At 47.7% G+C, this 22,170-nt stretch overlaps 1 protein-coding gene across 6 annotated transcripts in view; it reads left to right on the plus strand.

Moving 5' to 3' along the window:
• Spata13 (spermatogenesis associated 13) overlaps window positions 1–22,170 on the plus strand; it is a 141,991-nt gene that overhangs the window by 40,492 nt on the left and 79,329 nt on the right. For all 6 annotated transcript variants that reach the window (XR_004945900.1, XR_004945901.1, XM_036199149.1 and 3 more), the window contains one exon: window positions 18,283–19,986. Coding sequence is in view for 4 of the 6 variants with exons in the window: in XM_036199149.1 (XP_036055042.1) it covers window positions 18,283–19,986 (1,704 nt within the window). In the remaining 2 variants the exon portion in view is untranslated. The remainder of the gene's footprint in view (window positions 1–18,282; window positions 19,987–22,170) is intronic.

A 22,170-nucleotide genomic window follows, 5' to 3' on the forward strand; every position in this document is an offset into this window, starting at 1 on the left:
CCCTCTGTAGCCCAGGTTGGTCTCTATCCTGAGATGGCAGTCTTTCTGCTACATGAGTGCTGGGATCACTAGTGTGAACCACCATGCTGGGCATTTTTAATTGCCGTCTTGACAAGGTTATCTTCTAAAGAGCACGTGAGTTGTGACTTCTGGGGCCTTTGGAACCAACACAGCAGTGGGGATCTGTGGTGATATAATGTGTACCCCAATATATTGAATACCTTAGTAAACTTACCTGGGGATCAGAGGACAGAGCCAGCCACTAGATTAGACATAGAGGCCAGACAGTGGTGGCACACACCCTTAATCCTATCACTCGGGAGGCAGAGATTCGTCTGGATCTCTGTGAGTTCAAGGTCACAGTGGAAACAGAGCCAGGCAGTGGTGGCACACATGCTTTTAATCCCAGGAAGTGACATGGCTGGGTGAAGAACAGTATATAAGGCCTGAGGAGACAGGAACTAAAGAGCAGTTCACCTGAGACAGACCCTCAGGGGTGAGGACGCAGAGGCTTTCAGTCTGAGGATTCATGCAAACAGGATTGGCTGAGGAGTTGACGAGGTGAGGTTGTCTGTGGCTTGTTCTGTTTCTCTGATCTTTCAGCTTTCACCCCAATATCTGGCTCAGGTTTTTTTTTTTTTTTTTAAATTAATAAGATTAAGATTCATTTCACAGGGATCCTTGTGCTTAGGGACCAGTGTCGTTTTAGGAATCAGTTAGATGATCACAATAGAACCCAGGATAGATATTTAAAACTGCCGTCTTCTTGCTCTCTGAAGTGTCCACTAGACGTTGAGTCATCTCAGATGACCAGAAGTGTAGGCCTTTAACTTCATCTTCCTTTTCCCAAAAGGTGAGTGTGTTTGATGAGACTGGATGGCCACACACTTTAAGCATGGCGGTGAGGAGTTGGAGGTGGAACAGCAGCCCCACCAGTGGTTACCTGATAAAGTAAAACCAGTTAGCAACAGCACAGACTCCATAGCCTGGGGGCTCTTTGCGCCCCTGGACCCCTCCCTGCATGTTGGTTCATGCTGGGCTCCTTGCTTCAGGCTGCCTTTCTCTGTCCCTTCAGAGGGGGTTCTAAGACCACTGCACCAGTCTGCGCCTGCTGGTGCCAGTTGCTGTCCAGATGACAGAGCAACTTGGGGGTCGGTGCCTCATGTTTAGATTGTGTTGGTCAGTGTCAGGCCCAGGACATACCTGTGGCTACCTCCTGACCACTCTCCTTATAAGTTGTGAAAAACAATGCTTACTCATCCACCATCTGTCTGTCCACCCACACACTTACCTAAATACATGCTAGATATGGAGGTATGTGGTTTATTATTATTATTATTATTATTATTATTATTATTATTATTATTATAAGCTTCCTGAGTTTTACTGATCAACAATGAGCAAATCTCCTGAGAGCCAGAGAGCTCGCTGATAGAGAGCTTGCTGAGTACGCATGGCACTACAAGAAGCAAACACACTTAGTGTCTTTCCACCAAGACCTCTCCACTTCCCTCAAGCCTCCAGCCCCTGGCATTCACCATTCTACTTTCTGCTTTAAATTGTGTACTTGAGTGAGGTCTGTAGGACTTGTCTTTCTCTCTGACACAGCTCCACCCATGTTCCCTGGCCCTTTAGTTGGCACTTTGTTGGTTTTATACTCCCCCACCATAGGCACTTTGGTTGGTCTCACATTCCCCAACCCATAGGCGTTTTGGTTGGCCCCACACTTTTCCACCCATTAACACTTTGGTTGGTTTCACATCTTGGCTGTTTTGAGAAAGCAGTGAGCATGAAGGTGAAGACATACATCTCATTGAAGAGCATACTGATTACAGGTCTTTTGAGAGGTGGCAGGGAGAATGATGTAGTTGGTCTCCTCTGAGTTTTTCTTTTGAAGCACCTCCATACTCTTCTATAATAGCTATACCACCTTACCCTACCAACTAAGGTTCCTTTTCTTTACATCCTTCTTAAGGTTTCTGTCTCTTAAGAGTTTGGCGCCGGGCAGTGGTGGCGCACGCCTGTAATCCCAGCACTCGGGAGGCAGAGGCAGGCGGATCTCTGTGAGTTCAAGGCCAGCCTGGGCTACAAAGCCAGTTCTGGGACAGCCTCCAAAGCTACAAAGAAACCCTGTCTCGAAAAACAAAAACAAACAAACAAAAAGCCTTATTTATGGGGTTGGGGATTTAGCTCAGTGGTAGCACACTTTCCTGGGTTTGGTCCTCAGCTCTGGCAAAACAAAAAACAAACAGACGAAAAGAGTCTGATGATAGACCCCATAAATGGTGTGAAGTGTAGGTTCTTGTAGTTTTGATTTGTGATGTTGAAAGCTTTTTCGTAGATTTCTTGGCCATCTGTAGGTCTTTTAAAAAATACTTTTAGTCATATTTCTTTAGTGTGTGTGTGTGTGTGTGTGTGTGTGTGTGTGTGTGTGTGTACTTGCACATGTGTACCATGGCGTGCATACGGAGGGCAAAGAACAGCTTTCCAGAGCTGGTTGTCTCCTTCCACCATGTGGGTCCTGGAAATTGAACTCAGGTCAGCAGTCTTGACTGAAAGCACATTTATACACTGAGCCACCTCGCTGGCCCCATGTGTATGTGTACTTTAGGGAACTATTAATCTGGTGTGGTGATGCACTCATGTATCCCAGTACTGGGAAAACTGAAGGATCATGAGTTCAAGGCCAGGTTGGCTACATAATGAAGCCCTATCTCAAAAGAACAGCAACAAACATAAAAAGGAAAACAGTGTGTTTGGGTATTTTCCATTTTGAACTGTATTAACTTGGTAGCTTATTGTTGCCAATGAGTTGAGCTCCATGTGAACTTTTTCTTCCTTTCTCTTTTCTGAAGCAGACCCTCTCTCTGTGGTCCCATGTATTCAGAATCCTCCTGTTCCATCCTCCAGATTCTGGGACTGCAGGTGCGCACCACACATAGCTAGGATTCCAGTTTTATGCTGAAGTCTTGTTTTCTTTTTTGAGAAAGGGTCTCACTATGTAGCTTTGGTTGTCCTGATACTCACTATGTAGACCAGGCTGGCCTTGAACTTACAGAGATCTACCTGCCTTTGCCCCCAAGCAGTGGAATCAAATGTGTGTACCACCATGCTAACCCCTTACATTGAAGTCTTTAATTGATGCTGAATGAATCTGTGTATTCCATAGGGTTCAGTTTCATTCTCTGGTGTGCAGTATGCTGTTTTCCAACACTTTTAATAAATGCCACTGTCTACTCCCCCTTTTTGGTACCTTGTCAAGTAGGAGTTGATCATATTAAGTATGTATGCATGAGTGGCTTAGTTTCTTGGCCCCTGTGATGGCTAACATCCATTGTCAACTTGACGGAATCTCGGGAATCACCTGGAAGCTGGGCCTCTAAGCATGCCCATGGGAGATTGTCCTGAGTGCATTAATCGATGTGGGATAACCTATCTTAATTGTAGGTGAGATTACTCCCTGCCTGGGACCCTGGACTGTGTAAGTGCAGAAGGAGCACCTGACTGTACAGGCATTTGTCTCTGTTTTCTGACTGTGGGTGTGATGTGACTAGCTGCCTTAAGCTCTTGCCTTGGTTTCCCCACTTCGATGGACTGTGCCTTGGACTGTGAGCTAAAGTAAACCTTTTCTATTGTAGGCTGCTAATGATTGGAGTATTTTACCATAGCAACAGGGGAAGAAACTAAGATAGCTCCTTGCTCTATTGTGCTTCTCTATACATCACTTTTATGCCAATATTGTGATGTCTTAATTGTGATAGTTTTTATAATATAATTTGATTATTTTTTTCAAACTGCTCTCACAAATAGGATTGTTTTCTAGATTGCTCTGCACAGATAATTCATTGTCAACATGTAGCAGGACTGTTGGTTTTCATGTGGTGGTTTTGTATACTGCAACCATGCAGTGTTATTTATTCATTCTAACAGTTTGGGCTGTAGTCAGTGTAGGGTTTCCTCTACATGACACTCTGCAAGCCTGGGCAGTACAACTTCTTTTCTGATTCTTTATTTTTTGAGACAGGTTCTCAAATGGCCTAGGTTGACCTTGAACTTACTATGTATCGGAAGATGACCTTGAACTCATGCTGATCTTGCTTCTACCCTCCAAGTGTTGAGAGTGTAGATATGAGCTGCTATGCCTGGCTGATTCCTTAATTCTTGTTGCTTGCCTAACTGTTTTAGGTAGGACTTTAATTATTATGTTGGCATTGTGGAGCATAGGCACTCTTGCCTTATTCTTGGCCTCAGAGGGGTAGCTTGTAACTGTTAAATATTGATTTCATGGCTTGTTATACATGGCCTTTATAATATTGGTGATTGATGTTCTTGGATATCATGTTTAATGAAGTTTTTCTCATGAATGTTACATTCCACCGAAGGCCTTTCCCACATCTCTTGAGATGAATTGGATGAATGTAAAATTATCCATCACTTTGCTGAGGATCCAGTCATCAAGGGTATGGGCTTTTGGTTTCCTTCCAAGTCAGAATATTTAAAACTGGACTCTTTGCATACCCCACCCCCTTCGCTTGCTTCTCAAAGGCCTCAGTGAGTCTGCACCATATACCTTGGGACCCTGCCCGATGCTAGACTCATTCCCGTCTCCTGCCAAGCACACACACACACACACACACACACACACACACACACACACGCACATGCTCAGGCACATGCACACATGCATGTGTACACACATATACACAAGCCAGCATCGGGCCACGTTGATGGCATCCTTTGCCTCTAGCTCTGAGTCCATTCCCCTGCCTCAGTTGTCTCACCCGGCAGCTTTGGCAGCCTTCAATGCTGCTATCCTTTGATCTACAGAGGTCATCTGCTGTCTAGACACTACTGGATGATCCAGTGTCCTCAGAGTAGATCCCAAGACCACCTCTCCTTCCCTCCTTCCTTCCTTCAGCCAGGGTCTTGGCTTCTGTCTGTTACCATCTCCAGTTGTCTGCTCTGACAGCTGTGCTGATGATGCCTCTTCTGAGCGGGGCTGTTGAGAATGCTAACACTGTCCATACTGCTGGAATCACATATGCTTCCCCAGACACTCCATAGTGGCTGGGATGGGTTTGCTGTGGTCCTCCTCCCAATCCTAATATCACATAGGCAGGAGGAGCCCAGCAAACATTTGGTGTGTGACCGAGCAGTGAACCACTGACATCTCATTTGAAGTTGGTTGTTGCTAAACAGTGGAGGAAACAAGCAAGTCAGAGGACCCTTACTTCATCTGGGAAGGCTGTGCTCTTTCCTAAGCTGTTGGCCGGAGTGACAGTCTCGGTGTGTCGTTGTAGGTATCCTTACTGCCTGTGGCTCTGAGCTGTTTATGGAACCCCTCCAGGGGCAACTGAGATGCTTGTCAGATCTCTTGATTCTCTGGCATCAGAGTGACTGCCACGTTGTTGTAAGTCCTGAAGAGGTTTTGGAAAAGAAGCGAGGCCTCCAACTTTGATAGGTGGGGGGTGAGGCAGATGATGTGAGGTATTGTTTTTCATGAAATTGAACTATAATTCTATGGGTCAAACTATAGGACACTGGGAGTCTGTCCAACTTGCCAGATACTGAACCAGTGAAAAGGCTGGCTTTGTCTGTTGGATGGGCAGGTAGAGGCTCAGGGAGTTGCCACTTAAGATCATTGTTCTTGTAGCATCGCTGCTGTCCTTTAGTTCTAAGAGTGCTGCTATTGTAAGGAATAACAAACAGCCATCAAGGTCAGTCCAGCTGGAGACAGCATGCACGGAAGGCCTGGGGCAGCAGGTTAGAGGCGCTAACACCACAGCAGTCGGGCCTTCTCATGTGTGGGAGCCCATGGCAGCACAGGCACTACAGGTTCACCTCTCTGTGGGGGCCTTTGTGGTTTTGCCTCTGTCTGCAACACTGAGGACAGATCCCTGGGCTGAGAAACTGGGGAAGGCAGCCACATGTGTGAGGAAACCTCATGACAGCTGAGAGCCAACAGAGAGCAAGCCAGAGAAGGCCAGGGACAAAGGTGCTGTCTTAGTTAGGGTGTCATTGCTGTGATGAGACACCATGACTATGGCAACTCCTGTAAAGGAAAACACTTAATTGGGCCTGGCTTACAAGTTCAGAGGTTTAGTCCATTTTCAACATGGTGAGGAGCATGACAGTGTGCAGGCAGACATGATGCTGGAGAAGGAGCCTAGAGTTCTACATCTGGATCAGCAGGCAGCAGGAAAAAAAAAAATATATATATATATACATACATATATATACATATATACATATACACATACACACACACACACACACACACACACACACACACACACACATATATATATATATATATATATATATATATATATATATATATAGAGAGAGAGAGAGAGAGAGAGAGAGAGAGCGCCCGGCTTCAGCATTTGAAACACTGAAGCATAACCCAGTGATACACTTCCACCAACAAAGGTACACCCTAAGTATTCAAATATGAGTCTATTGGCCATTCTTGTTCAAACCACCACTGATGCCATCTCAAAAGACTGTAGAGGGTCTCTGTCACATCAAGAAGAAAAAGGACATTGCTTCTCTTCTTTTCCACAACAATGTCATTCTGGCTTCTACTGATCACTTCAGGTTCCTCTCTTTATAGAATGATGACTATTCACTTACTTTGGTATATTACTAGTGAACAATTACTAATAGATTAACCCTGTTACCATTAGTGTCTTAGTTTATTCCCCTTTGACTCTGATAAATACCTTGACAAAAACAACTTAATGGAGAAAGGGCTTGCTTTGGCTTATTTGGCTTATTATGGCAGAAGTTTGAGGCAGTTGGCCACATTGCATGCACAGTCAGGAATCAGACAAGATGATGGATGCTGATGCTCAGCCAGCTTTCTCCTTTTTATGCAATTTAGGGCATCAGCCTAGGGAATGATGCCACCCAGATTTAGGGTGGGTCTTCTCACCTAATTAACATAACCCTCCCAGGTGTGCACCAAGGCTTGTTCCATAGATGATGCTAAAAGCTTGTCAAGTTGAAAATCAATATCAACCATTATGGTTAGTAAGGCGTTTATTTGCAATTATGAATTAATTCTAATCGGGGTAATAATATGAGCATTTTGTGGTTAGAGGTAATTAAAGTCTGAGCAGTTGACTTACAGTTGTTTTGAATATTTATATCTCGCAGACTAATGATCTGAATTTGATTCCCAGGACTCAGAGGGTGGAAGGAGAGTTTTGTCTGTTGTGAGTTGTCTTCTGGCCTCTGCCACATGTTCATTGTTACAGATGTACACACACACACACACACACACACACACACACACACATACACATGACTAATTGGTTAAATAAGCAGTAAGCAGTTCCTTTTTGGAAGTGAAGAAAGCAAGACATACAGAAGTGTGGATATGGGCTCCTTGAGGGGGAGTCACCTGGCTGAATACATTTGCAGGCTTTGATATTCCTCTTGTGTTTCTGACTACCTTATGTGGGCTTAGAATTGCTTTCCTCCAATAGAATGTAGTAACCCTGCCAGTCTCCACCTCCATTTCCCCCTTTACCACGGTACAGAAATGACACATACAACAGAAATGCAACTCCACATCTGGACTAGCCCCGTGAGGTGAAACTTCCTCTCACACTGCTGGCCAGTGCTTCCAGTCACCACTGCTTCCAGTCAGCTCCATGATGATGAGGGGACACCGACGACGTTCCTCTGTGTCAAAGGATCGTGTCAGTGGGACGCCAGAGTGTAGCTGAGTCAGGAACAAGCATGTCCTGTTCCATTAGGCGCCCGTCAGACTGTTCCTAGCTGCTGGGTGCCAGTGCTGTCCCACCCAGTAGAGGACTCGGGGAAGAGTGGTGTGTCCCCATGCTGCTGGGGTGTCTCTAACAGGGCAAGGACGGGAGGTGTGGGTAAGGCACTGTGGGAGGGGGGAGTCGCAGACAAGGAGGCATGGGGAACATGTGAATGCTGTGTTTACTAGAAGATACTGGGACTGAGGAATGTTCTCTGGCAGGATTTGGCCCTTCCTACTCACTGTCCATTCATAGGCTGTAGAGGAAAGCAGGTGTCCACTAAGGACATTTCTGTGCCTTGGTCCATTGCCTGCCACTGTAACAGAATACCACAGGCTGGGAGATTATAAATGCTAAAGGTATATTCGCCTCAGACCTAGAGGCTTGGCAGTCCAAGATGGAGGAGCGGCATCTAGACAATGGAGGTCCAAGTCAAGGGCTCTTGGGCTGCATCATAACATAGTGGGGAACATCACATGGCACGAGAGAAAGATGGAAGAATGCAAGAGAAGGCCAAGCACACACTCTCAGGAGTGGACTTATTTCCACAGTTAGGGCCGTTGATCACTTCTGCAAGTTAGTCCATCTCTGAGGGCATAGCCCTCAGTGTGTGATCAGCTCTCAAAGGCGCAGAGTCTTCCTCTGTCAGTCAGGTGCATTGTGAGGTTTGAAGGGGCTCAGTATTAGCTACGTCTCCTGTCACCATGACAGAAACCTGATGGAAGCAGGTAAAGGGAGGAAGGGCTTATTCTGCTTCACAGTTTCAAGGGATATAAGTCCGTCATGGTAAGGGAGCCATGATTGCTGTCTCAGGGGTTGGAACATGAGGCAGCGCATCACAGAGGTAGCCAAGGAGGGGGTATCATCTTCAAGAGCTGCCCTCCACAACCCATTTCTGCTTGCTAGACCACAGTCCCCAAAGCTCCACACCTTCCCAACACAGTGCCAACAACAGGGGACCCAGTGGGACAGACAGTTCACAGTCAAACCCTAACAGGGACTTGGAAACCATAGTGACCCATGTAACTGATGCCTTTGATCGTTTGCAGGGAGGTCTCTGCATGCCTAGCACCTGGAATGGTGCCGATACTCTGATATTCTGAGCAGCTAAACTCACCAATGGCTGGGCTGTGCTGGCAGCTTGGGAGCCCTTGTGAAGGCTACTGGCTATTCGTCTTTATGGAGACAAAGAACTGTGTTGCCTGTGAGTGCCTTTTTGTAGCACAGCTCGGTTGAGAGAAATGGGTGCTGGGCAGGCCCTGAGAGTTCTGTGTCAGTTTTCTAACCTGTAACTTTCTCCTAAGGGGTTTTGCTTGGATTCCTTCTTTCCCCGTGGCTGGGCCCCCATTCACTCTCTGAGTCAAAGGAGAGAGAATGTGGCTTTCCAGTTGGCTGCCAGGAGCTTTATGCTTGAGCACAATGTCCCCAAGGGCGGGCTAGAGACCAGAGCCTCCCCTTTTAACAAAGTGACCATAGATCCTCTCCTGCCAGATCAGGACAGGCCTGTGGCAGGGGGAGGGTGAGCTGCCCGGGAGTTATGGGTCGCTGGTTACCACTGGCTGTATTTGTTGGTGGTATCGTTGTCAAATGACTCTTAGTAAGGTCTGTGCCGAGAGTTGTGAAGGACTCTGCAAGAAGACATGGTCCACCTGTCAGTTCCACTAGAGGAAGGCAGTTAAGTGTGACAGCAGACAGTATTTTGGCTATAACATAGTGCTGGTGCGCTGATCTGAGCTGCTGGACTGCAAAGGGTGGGGAAGGGCCCTTCCTTGATTCTGTCTTTGATGGTTGTAGAACACTCTGCTGTGACCTTCCCTGAACCATGGAGGGACGACTTCCTTTACTCTTGGATGGAAAGCAAGCAGAAGTCCATCTCTCAAACCACAGACACAGAGACACGTTAAATACAAAAAGCCAAGCCAAAAACTCTCAATGTATAAACGTGCTGGGGAAAGACTAAGGGGATATGCTCCTATCAACGGTCATGTGTGTATCCAGTCGGACTCTGGCTGCGCCACTGTGCTGGCCCTCTTGGATGTCTCTGGGTCAGTGGCACCATCTGGCTGAGCGTATGAGCCCACTGGCACAGAGCCTGAGTCTGGCCACTCTGTCTCCAGCAAGCAGGGCCATTGCTTTTGCCCCGGTGACCTTCTAAGTGCCTCCAAGATTAAGGCCACCCATCTAGAAAGAGCTTCCATTGCTCTGCATGGTGAGCGCAGGAGGCAGAGGTGCAGGCTCCCCTGGGACAACTGTGACTACTGTCTGGGCATTTGTGCAGGCCTTAGGGGGCCTTGGCAGGAGCTGCTTCAGTAAGCTGTAAGGCAAGTGGAGGATGGGGTGAATTGAGGGTCATCTAGACAAGCCACTGGACAACTGTAGGGGACAGCTTTTCAAAATTCTCTGAGCCCCTGAGTTTACGTGAGGCGAAAGAAGAAGGGGACAGAGTCAGTGCCTGTTCTGAGCTTTAGGGATAGCACCCTGAGGAGTCAGCAGAGCACATTACCTGCCTGCTTCTGTATCCCATGCTACACCTGCCTGAACCCCCTACTCCAGAGACTGAAACTGACTTTTGAACCGGGTGACAGTGGCACACGCCTTTAATCCCAGCCCTTGGAAGGTAGAGGCAGACAGATCTCCAAGAGTTCGAGGCCAGTCTGGTCTACAGAGTGAGTTCCAGGACAGCCAGGGCTATGCAGTGAAACCTTGTCTCGAAAAAACAAACAAACCAAAGAGCCCCCAACCCCACCCAACCCTGACTTTGGAAATCCCCATTTTTCTCCCATTCTCAACACAGGAATGTAGTTTAGCCCCATAATCTAGATAAGAAATGCCTGGGACCATGACATGCTTGCATGAAATTGACTTATTTTCCAAATACGCAATTATTCTATCCTGCCCAGTTACCCACAGTTTCGCTTCTAATGCATAACATTTAATTTCAATCATTGAGTAAAGTGGTCGCACATGACTTTAGAAACCACCTGTCTACTCACATGGGAAAATGCTGAGTCCGGGATTCGAGGGTGAGGGGCCCCCTTCTCCTTCCCTTCCCCGTGCGTAGTGAGGCTGGCAGGAGGGGAGTCTTGGAGTCTGGGGAGTAAACCACTTTGCTCCCTAGAATTGGAAACTCAAATGCATGTGACCATAGAAACATTATTAAATTGTGATAAAGGGAAAAGGTAACTGTATTATCTAAGTTCAGTGTAGATGGAATGGCCTAAAATAAATAGAATTTTTAAAAAAGGACTCCCCACACACACCATGTAGGCTCTTTTCTGTATGAAATAAATTACTCCTATGAAATACAAGCAGTTCTCAAGATGTGGGGGGGGGGGTTCTAAAATTTTGCCTTCTGGCCCCTGACTTTACCAATGCCCTGAAAAATTCGAAAATGACAGGAAGTTCAGAGCCCCACTGTGGGGGAGACACATGGGCTTACCCAGCAGGAGCAAACACTGCCGTGGGCTTTTCATCCTGTGGGTCCCACACTGAAAAGAACCGCATGTGTATGTGTTTGTGGTGAAGGAGCCCAGAATTTTAGCATTCATTTGAATGCATTTTAGCTGTACATTTCTACTTTTTCCCACAGCCGTCACAATTTGATAACAAAAGCCTAGTAATTTGAGCCCTCAGACTGCACAGAATAGGTGTCTGCACTCTGGCAAGCAGTGGAAAACCTTGGGCTGGGCTTCCTGCATGAAGGGTGCAGAAGGTAATTAACCACTGCTCCTGCTTTCTTTGTTTTACAGCTCACAAAGTACGCTCTGATAGGCAAGGAAATGGAATTGCTAGGTCCATCCACATCCACATTTTGCAAAATCGGCATACAAATCACTAAATTTTGATTAATAAATTGATCACTAGTTAAAGTGAAATATCTATACTGATAATTAAAAAGTGGCCAAATAAGGCCTGGGTGTGGTGGCTCATATCTGTAATCTCAGCACTTGAGAGGCTGAGGCATAAAGATTGTTGTTAGTTTAAAGCCAGCCAGGACTACATAGTGAGTTCAAGGGCACAGCTGGGCGGTGGTGGCACATGCTTTAATCCTAGCACTTGGGAGGCAGAGGCAGGCAGATCTCCGAGTTCGAGGCCAGCCTAGTCTACAGAGTGAGTTTCAGGACAGCCAGGGCTACACAAAGAAACCCTGTTTGGAAAAAAACCAGGCCACCCCCAACCCCCTCAAAAAATAAAGTCATTTATAGAACAACCTGATGTAGTTATTATAACATAAAACAGAACTGTTAACCATAGCATAACTAAAACCTAGTTAGGACCACCACATAATATAACCTCCAGTTTTATGGTTGAAAATAAATTTCAGTATTTTCAAATATTATTCACTGCTCTGAGGCAGTTTTCATAGCATTCTTGCCCCCCCCCCCCCCCAATCTCCATCTCCATCTTTCTTGGTGTTTTTGAGACAGCATCTCAGTATATAGCTTAGGCCGGTCTAGAACTTGCTGGCCTCGAACTTAAGAACTTCCTGCCTCCGCCTCTTCAGTGCTGGGATTACAGTGAGCCGCCACCCCTGACACTGTCTTCCTTGTTCCCAGCAGCTTTAGTAGCCACTGCTGGTGTGAAACAGTCTAGAGGACACAGGACAGCTCCCACAGAAGAATTGCGTGACCTCAGCAATTGTAGGCAGCACAAATGGTGTCCTCCTCATCTGCAGTCTGTCAGTCACTCACCTGATGGATGCCGAGGACAGCAAAGTCAGAAGTGGCTTTTACCTTCAAAGACCTTTTCCACCTCTTCAGAGGTCGCCAGGGAAACAAACTAGAGAAGGAGCAGATGCTGGAGCAAGGTGGCGAGCAGGAGAACCAGCTGAGCTACACACGAGGTTCTGGGAACCAGAGACAGGGACGGTGGTTACTTACGTTAATGACGTCAAGGCAAAGCGCATGCCTACTGGACAGGAGGAGAGAACTGCCTCTGGGAGTTCCGGACAGAAAGACTCCAGCACAGGCTTACAGACAGTTGGGAAAGTGGCAGATGTGTGGCCGAGCCCACGGCTGGAGGAAAGTCATTTGAACCCAGGACCTGACAGGATCCAAAGCAAAGAGAGATGCCCCCCACAGAGGCACTGGGGCTTCCCTCCTCCCACTCGCAGATCACCTCCTACAGTTAGTTCCCACTGAGCAAACCTATCAGATGTCTTTAGTCATGGTAGCTAGGAATTGGGATCCCCTGCAGCCAAAACAACTCCCACAGGAGAGAGAATCTGGGCAAAGAGGACCAGCAGTGGGAAAAGTCTGTGAGCTAGAGGTGGAGTCCAGAGGGGGAGAGCTTGCCTAGCTTGCACACGGCCCTCCATTTTTGTTTGTTTGTTTGTTTTTAATTATGCTTCACAAAATCCACACGAAATGGAACCTGGCTGGAGTGAGGTCTGGAGTGCTGCAGCCAATGACATGTATTCAGTGACAGCTCCTTCTGTAGATCAGGAAATACATTGCTGACAGGGTGAAGGGGTGGCGGGGTGCGGGTAGGGGTGCTGGATTGCAAGATGGGAGGTAGCCAGAGCCAGCTTGTCCAGGAGGAAGGTGCCTCAGGCTAGCGGTAAGGTAGTGTGCTGTTCCGGACTCTTGGAACCAGGCAGGGGCGCTCACTGAGACTTGGTGACCACGGAGACCAGGGGAAGAAGTAATGAGGTTGTCTCTAGGTTCTGGCCAGTGAGTGACAGTGCTGGGCTAGATTCCATGTCCATGTTTGTGTTTTGCCCACTACTGGCCTTGCTCTCCTCATCCTCCATCTAACTATCAAGTCTCCTGATGGATGACTGAAACCTTAGATAACGTTGAACCTTAAATGTAGGGTGCTTTTTGGTTACATGCATACCTGTGGTAAATGCGCGTCTTTTCATGTAAGGGAAGTGCCTTCCTTCGCAGATATGAGCTGCCAGCATCTCCCCTCTTGTACTTTGGGGGCGTATTACTAAGTAAAAGAAGGACTATCTGATCTCACCATTACAGTGCCACAGCCACCACTCTTGATGGGTCCTGAATGGCTAACAGGCGGGAAGATGGCCTACTGAATGGCTAACAGGCGGGAAGATGGCCTACTGAATGGCTAACAGGCGGGAAGGTGGCCTACTGAATGGCTAACAGGCGGGAAGATGGCCTACTGAATGGCTAATAGACGGGAAGATGGCCTACTGAATGGCTAACAGGCGGGAAGGTGGCCTACTGAATGGCTAACAGGCGGGAAGATGGCCTACTGAATGGCTAATAGACGGGAAGATGGCCTACTGAATGGCTAACAGGCGGGAAGATGGCCTACTGAATGGCTAACAGGCGGGAAGATGGCCTACTGAATGGCTAACAGGCGGGAAGATGGCCTACTGAATGGCTAACAGGCGGGAAGATGGCCTACTGAATGGCTAATAGGCGGGAAGGTGCTGTCTATGGCATGGGTGAGCCAGACAGACAGAGGGTTTGTGTCCTGGGCAGGACGGAGAAGGATGGTGCAACATGCAGAGAAAAACCTATGGATTGCCTACTTTGGACTATTCCTTTAAATGATTTTTGGGTCCCATTTGTCTGAACATAACTGAAAACAAAGAACTGGATGGCGGTGAGGCGTTGCATGGTAGTGCTCAGCCTCACTGGTTCTCATAAAACATTAGATGGGCTCACAGGCAGTATCCATAACCCAGTAAAGCTTTTACTCCATTAACTTTTCTGATTTCAATGCCTTTTCTACCAGTGTTACATTTTCTGCAGTTTACATTTAATCAGCGAGGTTTTTTGTTTTGTTTTGTTTTTTTGTTTATATCACTGATTTTCAATTTTAAGTTCTAACTTAAGTTTGCTGGTTACGGCTGCTTTTAGAGAATTCTCATTACAAGTGGAGAGAAATATTTCACTGTAAAGTTCATTCACCCCAGAGTCCAGCTTGTAGGCAACTGGATTTCACAATATTCCCATCTCAAATTCTTGTAGCTCTCTTCATAAGCATCTCTGGCAGTGTTCCCGTGATTTATAAGGCTTGCCATAAAGCCAGTAATTGAATTGCGGCCCTTGTTAGTTAATGGGGGTCGAGGCATCAGTTCCAAATAATGCAACTTGGTGTGCTACTCACTCAGAGATTCCAGGAAAGCTTTTATTTTTTCCTATGATTTTCACTTTCCACTCTACAGCAGTCAACAGCAATGGCCTTGTTCAGCTCCTGAACAAACAGTGAATCATTAGTCTTCTCAAACTAAGCCCTCGGCTGGTGTCATTTCAGAAGACTTTTAGAAGCTGCCCAGGTTGTTGCGAGTGTGTTATGGAGTCCGAACCTAAATTTAAATGTTTTAAAGTAAATACTCGACTAGCGTTTTAAAGATGTAAGCATCTTCAATCTAGAAAAATACTGGTAAGCAGTGTCTGATGGTGCTACTTAGGCGGCTGAGGCAGGAGGATTGCTGCAAAGACAAACTTAATGAGACCTGTCTCAAAGTAAAAGGGTAATAAAACAAACGTAACAACAAAGCAGTATCATTGAAGGAAAAAAAAGAGGCTGGGATATAGTTCAGTGATGGAATGCTTGCCTCGCATGTGTGAGGCTCTAAATTTACTCAACCAGTTAAAACAAAGGAAACTACAGCAGGGTGTCACGATGCTCTGTCGCCTGACTGAAGGTACAGTCAGGAAGATTGGGACTGCTTCGTATGGAGATAATGTGAATAAGCTGAAGTGTGCAACCACACAGTTCTCACACCTGAAAAGTGCATAGATCTGTTCATGTTACCAAGTATCATTATGCTTTGGACATGGGGCAAGGCTCTAGCCCGTGGAAGCGCAGAATAAGGAATCTTAACTCACTTTGGGGGTACTAGAAGGAATTCCTAGGGAAAATGACCCCTGCAGTTGGTCTTGAAGAATGGTTGGGTTTTATGTGCAGGGTATGTAGACGTATGGCCCCATTTCCCATGACTCTCAGCACTTACTGCGGCGGGCCACCCTTCCAGCTGCACTGTTTGCTTGCCACATCTGGTTTGTTAAGGACTTCCCCAACTTCTGCCTGAAAGTTGAGACTGTTCACCTTCACTCACTACCTCCCAGGCATACCATGTTCCCAGCTGCCCTTTGCTCATGCCAACTTCCTCTCACCATCTTGAACTCCTCTTGGGGCCTGCCCGGCTGCTTGCACCCAGTGGAGGGTCATGACTTGATGTGTTGGTTGATAGTTGACTCTTACTTACTTTGTAGATGACATGAAGCACAAGTTGCTGAGATGACGTATTAGAGTTTGTCTTGCAGTGGTGGGTTTGGCATCTAGGCCTAGCCTGTGTCTTCCAAGGAGCACTTTCAAACTGCCCAACATGCTTCTCTGCATCCCTTGAGCTCGAAAGGTCCCCTTAACACAGGGTTTGTCCTGGGCTAAAAAGGTCTTGTGGTGCCCTCTACTGGTAACATTAACTTCAGCCAAGCTGTAAGGCGGGAACCCTGCCTTCCCTTATGTAACCTACACGAGCCAGAGCATTATAACTACTCAGTCTGCAGTCAGTTCTGGCCTGTGGCAGACTTGGATAACTCACTATCTGGTTTATTTTAGGATTTCAAGGTATGGAAATAAGCACACTCTCACGTTGCTGAGGATGAATGGATGATCTAACAACTCTTGGCCCCTTTCAGACAGTTTCAGATTTCACCTCCAGTCTCAGCGAGAGGATTCAAACTCTGCTCTTGTGGATTATTCACATGCAACCCACAGCTCCTCCCCACCCCCATGCTCTCACACATTGCCTTCTCCAGTAGAATTCTGCACTGCAGAGGGCACAGTAGGCCATCAGTATTCCTATTAGTAAAGTGCTGACAGGCTGGGTCAGTGGATACTGCCTCATCCCAGCTGGCATGGACCCTTTATGTTTTCCCTGGGCTCTCCCTGACAATTCTTCCTCACTGGGCATGATCCAGGGGCCAAAAGGGAAAGAAGGTGGTGTGCAGGAGCAGGTAAAACTATGGCTCTTCATGTAAGATCAAATTCAACATGAAAGCGGTAAGCTAAATAAAATCCAACCTCAGGTTCTCTCTACAGTTTCCTCCTGCTGCCTTGACTATTTCCTGAAGATAATGGCCTTGACTAGCATCTGAAGACAGCTGGGATTTGATTTGTCAAGGTCAGGAGGTACTGGAATTGGAGTCAGATGCCCAGGGTGCAGGTCCCAGCTGTGCCTCTGTCTCCCTATGCATTAGTTTAATATAAGCTTCAGAGAGGACGGCAGCAGACTGCCAGTCAAATGTCGCAGACAAGTGCTTCACCTGCCCATGTGGCTGGCCATGCAATTGTCTGTAAAGCAGAGTTTATTCTGATGGCCCAAGACTTGTATGAGTACTCAATGTTGCTGTAAAGACCTCAGCATGGAGTCCATATCTACACTTGACCTTAGTCAAAGACCTAGAAGCAATGTAAGCACTGCCTGAACGGCGCCCTCTTGTAGTTTCATAATATGTCACTCAATTATTAATTCACTTATTGGGACTAGAATGGCCATGACATTTAAGCCATCCTATGAAGGCTAAGAATGGCTGAGCAGACCTGTCTGATGGTAAAGGTTAAAGATGCAGTGTTTTCACTTTGGGGAAGTAGGTAGTGTTGCAGGAGGCATGGGCAAGGGCAGGGAGAATGGGCGCAGGTGTGCATAGGGGTCTGGGTGTGCAGGGGGAATGGGTGCAGGTGTGCATAGGGGTCTGGGTGTGCAGGGGGAATAGGTGCAGATTGCATAGGGGTTTGGATGTGCAGGAGGGAATGGGCGCAGGTGTGCATAGGGGTTTGGATGTGCAGAGGGAATGGGCGCAGGTGTGCATAGGGGTCTGGGTGTGCAGGGGGGAATGGGTGCAGATTGCATAGGGGTCTGGGTGTGCAGGGGGAATGGGCACAGGTGTGCATAGGGGTCTGGATGCAAGAGGCAAGAAGGTATTTTATTCAAATGCCTGTGTCTGAGTTTCTGATACTCCATGTGTTTCTTCACATCACTTAGTGGACAGGTAGCGCTTTCTGGGTGTCTTCTGCACAGAGCCTTTCCTCAAGCTTCCCTGGCTTGAGTCCCTATAACACTGTATGGGTCCCTCACTGGGATTCTGAGGTATGTTATAGCCTTCCTTAGACACTTGACCTCTGTCGGAATTCCCAGGAGTCCACTAACCCAGCCCTGCTCATGGCGGTGCAGCCTTGCAGGCTACTGTCTCAGCAGGCATGCTTGGAGGCCGCTGTGGGGTCAGTGTTTGATACTAAAAGAGCCCTTCCAGTTCACGCAGAGAACAAGGTCTCGCCATTTCCGTTCCAGCATTCCCTCAGGATTCCAGGAGTTTGGCTTGGTGTTGAACGTACATCCCTAGCTGTCTGTTTCAAAAAATATATTTGCATTCCTCCCATTCTTGCTTTGATGACAAGTCAATTTTAAAGTGATTTTAATCAATCAGCCTCCACCTTCCATTAGCAGTTGTTAGGTTGAATGATCAGCCTCTATAGAGGCGCCTCCTCGGGGACAATGGTTAAATGCTGGCTTTGTTTTGTGCTGCAGGCAGTAGCTGTGACTACGGATCCAGATGTACACAGCAGATATGGAAGCCAGGCTGGCATCCTTGGAGATGAAGGTCTGCAGCTGGGACCCCCAGTCACAGGCGTGAATGGGGGTCTGAATCAGGCTGACCACCCCAAGACCATGACAACAGCCCAGGATGGCCCTGGACAGGGTGCCACAGCCACTAGCTCAGCCTCCAACCTGAAGGCCCCCAACATGGTGACATCCTCAGCATGTCAGAACGGAGGCTGCAAGAGCAGCCCAGCCGGCGACCCTGAAGCTGCAGAAACCAGGCTCAGCCCTTCCAAGCTGGTGCGTCTTTTCTCGGGGAGTCGGAAGAGGATGAACGCCAACTCTGAGAGGCCTCGCTCAGTAGTCCTGGTGGGGAATTCCTCCACATGGAATGCCTTGGCTTCCTTCCGTAAAATGGGATCTTTTAAAAGATTGAAATCCTCTGTCCTTCAGGGAATTCAGAACCGGGAGGGGGCAGATGTTTCCAAGGAAGAACCAGCAGGAGACTCAGGCAGGGCTGCTCCCAATGGCACCATTGCCATCCTGGGAAAGGGCCTAGGCAGGTGCCCATCCCTGGGGCCTGCAGGGGATGGTGCCGGTTCCGACTGCTCGGACCCTGAGGACACAGAGGATGCCTTCCAGAGGAGCACGCACCGCTCACGCAGCATTCGCAGGGCCTACGGCCTGGGCCGCATCAGCCTGCTGGATCTGGGGCGGCAGCCAGCACCGGAGCCCGCCCTGTGCGAGATCCATGTGAGCGACCCTGAGCCCAGTGGCGCTGTGCCTCTACCACGCAGAAGTAAGAGCATCGACAGCTTGAGTGTCCTGAAGAACTCCTTCAAGCGCAAGTCCGCGTCCAACCTCACGGAACTGTCGGGTGACAGGCAGATTCCCCCCAGGACCCTGAGCAGCTCATCCACTGACTCCGAGAAGCCAGGTGGCTCCCAGAGAAGGACCAGACGCTGGAGGAGCCCCATCCGGGCCAAAGACTTCGACCGAGTCTTAAGACTGGTTAGCAACGTCAAGGATGCAGCCTGGAAGAGGGAGGCCCCCAGGAGTGCAGCCCCTAGCCCAGATTCTGATGCAGGGGATGTGAAGCCGCCACTGGGGCCACGCAGCAAGCTACACGATGACTACTCACGCCGCACCAGCAGCAGTGTGGAGCCAGATGCCAGGCGTGGTGGCCCTTTGTCCACAGCCTGTGTTCCCCCACCATGCACTGCTGCGCCCAGCGCAGCTCAAGAACCCCACCTGGATGTGGACACCGCAGTATTTCCCCTGGAAACCAAAAGTGCTCAGCCTCTGGGAAATGACGAACCTCGAGTCAGCAGCCCCTCACTGAGTCTCACAGACCCAGAAGGGTTGGGCCAAGCCTCCAACGAGGCAGCTGCAGGCAGCCAGCTTCCCTTCGACCCTGTGCAGCTTGCCACCCCTCTGAGGCCCACCACGCCCAAGCCCCAAAGCCCCCAGAGCCCAGGGAGTACTAAATGCCCCAGTAGTCTAAGTGTGATGTCTCTCAGTTCAGCGGACAGTGAAGAAAGGACAGAGGATGCTGCCCACAGGCAGCTAGGACCCGCATCCCTCCAGGACACTGTGCCAACCATGGCGGGCGGTGAGGGAGGAGAAAGTCGCGACAGCTCTTTTCCCGTGAATCTTGATGGGGCCGCCAATCCGGAAGAGAGGAAGGAGGAGGTAAGGGTCCAGGTGGGGTTCCTCTGGTGGGTGGCAGTGTCAGGAAGGGTGCTTGTCTATTATGGCTCCGCCATTCACCCAGGGATTTCCAGGGACTATTGGTTCTGTCTGTGTCGAGTAATCATGTTGAATGTCAGACGAGATGGAAGTTGTTGAGTTAGTTTACTTAGTTCTGGCGTGCTTTCTGGATGTGCCTCAGTGGTAGGTGCTTACTTGGCATGTACAAGGTCCTAGGTTTGATTCCCAGCACCACACCTCCCCAAAAGGAAGACTTTTATCTCACTTAAATGGAATTGCTAATGAATATGATTCCTTGATGTAGTGTTTACCATACCACTCATTGAAGAGATATTTATTGAGTACCTACTATGTGCTGCTAGGTTCTGGGGATAAAGAATTAATGCAGTCATTAGAGTTTCTCAAAGTTTTCACATTTTAAAACAATTTCATTGCCCCCGTATCCTCTGTGTATTTTAAATTGTTGCTGTATCCTTTCCAGCAGAGTCCTTGTAAACACAGGTCTTTGTGTTAGAGAACATTACACGTCTTGAATCTTTTATTTCCTAGGAATGAATTAGAAATGCGAGGCTTGGTACCTGTCAAACCCAGGATGATGCATCTTCAAAAGGATTTTAATGATGGCCATTGTACTTATTTTTAGGGTAGAGCTCCAAGTATCTCATGGATTGGATCTGAATGTAGCTATCAGAGTTACAAGAGCAATGTTCCTTTCACATCCTGTCAAACATCCAGTTTTACTTCACTGCACAAGGCTCACTTTATAAGAACATTCAATAATATCCCCTTACAGAGCTCGAAGTGTGTCCATGTGTGTATATTGTAAATTGTTCTTTGCATTTATTCCTAGACTACGTTACAGCTGTGAACTGGTGCTTGGAATAGGAAATTACCCCTTAGGAAATGTTCCCTCCCACTAAGTCCTGGCGAGAGCCAGCAGATGAACGGTTGCACAGATGAAAGGTTTGCATGCAGAGGCCAGGGCAGCTTGTGGATTAGCTGTTATACATTTACTGAGATGAGCTCTTGCTCTGTAGCCCAGGCTGAAAAGTCCCAGTCCCAGATGCAGGGATTATTGATATGTAACCACAGTTCCATGCCTGGCAAATATCTATTTTCGACCTTTGCTGTCCAGAGATATCTAGATCATAGGGCCTTCTGGAAAGGATCTAGAAAGTGAAATGATTACAGAGTGGTTGGGGGAAGATCCAAACCAGCTTTCAGGGTACCCCATAAGCAGAAGTGCAGCTGTGTACTCTCTAGGCCTCAGGACCAATCTGTCTGTCAGTGCTGTCCAGTATGGAAGATGATTTTCTCATTTGCATACTTAAAAAAGACGTGTGGGGTCTGGAGAGATGGCTCAGAGGTTAAGAGCACTGGCTGCTCTTCCAGAGGTCCTGAGTTCAATTCCATGCAACCACATGATGGTTCACAACCATCTGTAATGAGATCTGGTGCCCTCTTCTGGCCTGTAGGCATACATGTAGGTATACATGCAGGCAGAACACTGTATACATAATAAACAAATTAAAAACAAAACAAAACAAACAAACAAAAAACACTCGGCTGTGACTGAGACTCCCAGACATGGGGATGTTGACTTTCTTCTCTGCTCCTCTTTAAAAAAAAAAAAAAAAAAAAAAGACGTGTGGATCCCTTGCAGGACACAGCTAGCCCTAGGAAGGAGTCCCAACTCTGCTGACTTTGGGATTTTTTACGGGTTAAAGTTTTATTTAACCCTGAGCATGCTTGCCAGTTTTGCATCTGCACTACATGGCTGGGTGTGGTTGCACACACATGTAATCTCAGTGCCTGGACAGAGGCAGGGGGACTGTGAATCCGACACCATTCTGTTATATAGCATGACTGCCTCAACCAAGAGTTTTATTTTGTTGATGGTTGTACTGACTGAGATCAAAGATTGGGCAGTCCTGTTGGTTTGGCCCTCTGACAAGGGTCCCATATTGTGGCAGGAATCCATGTTAGTGACTGAACACATCTCCAGATTGGAGGCAGAAAGAGAAAGAGTTGGTAAAATCACATAATCCCCATCAAGGACATTCCCCAAGTGACCTAAGGTCCTTCCACTGGAGTGTCCTAATACTTTCACCCCAGGGACTAAGCTTTAACTTTGGATCTTTGGAAGGCATTGAACATCGAAATTAG

Source organism: Onychomys torridus, chromosome 9 (genome assembly GCF_903995425.1).
Source record: "Onychomys torridus chromosome 9, mOncTor1.1, whole genome shotgun sequence".
Lineage (NCBI taxonomy): Eukaryota > Metazoa > Chordata > Mammalia > Rodentia > Cricetidae > Onychomys > Onychomys torridus.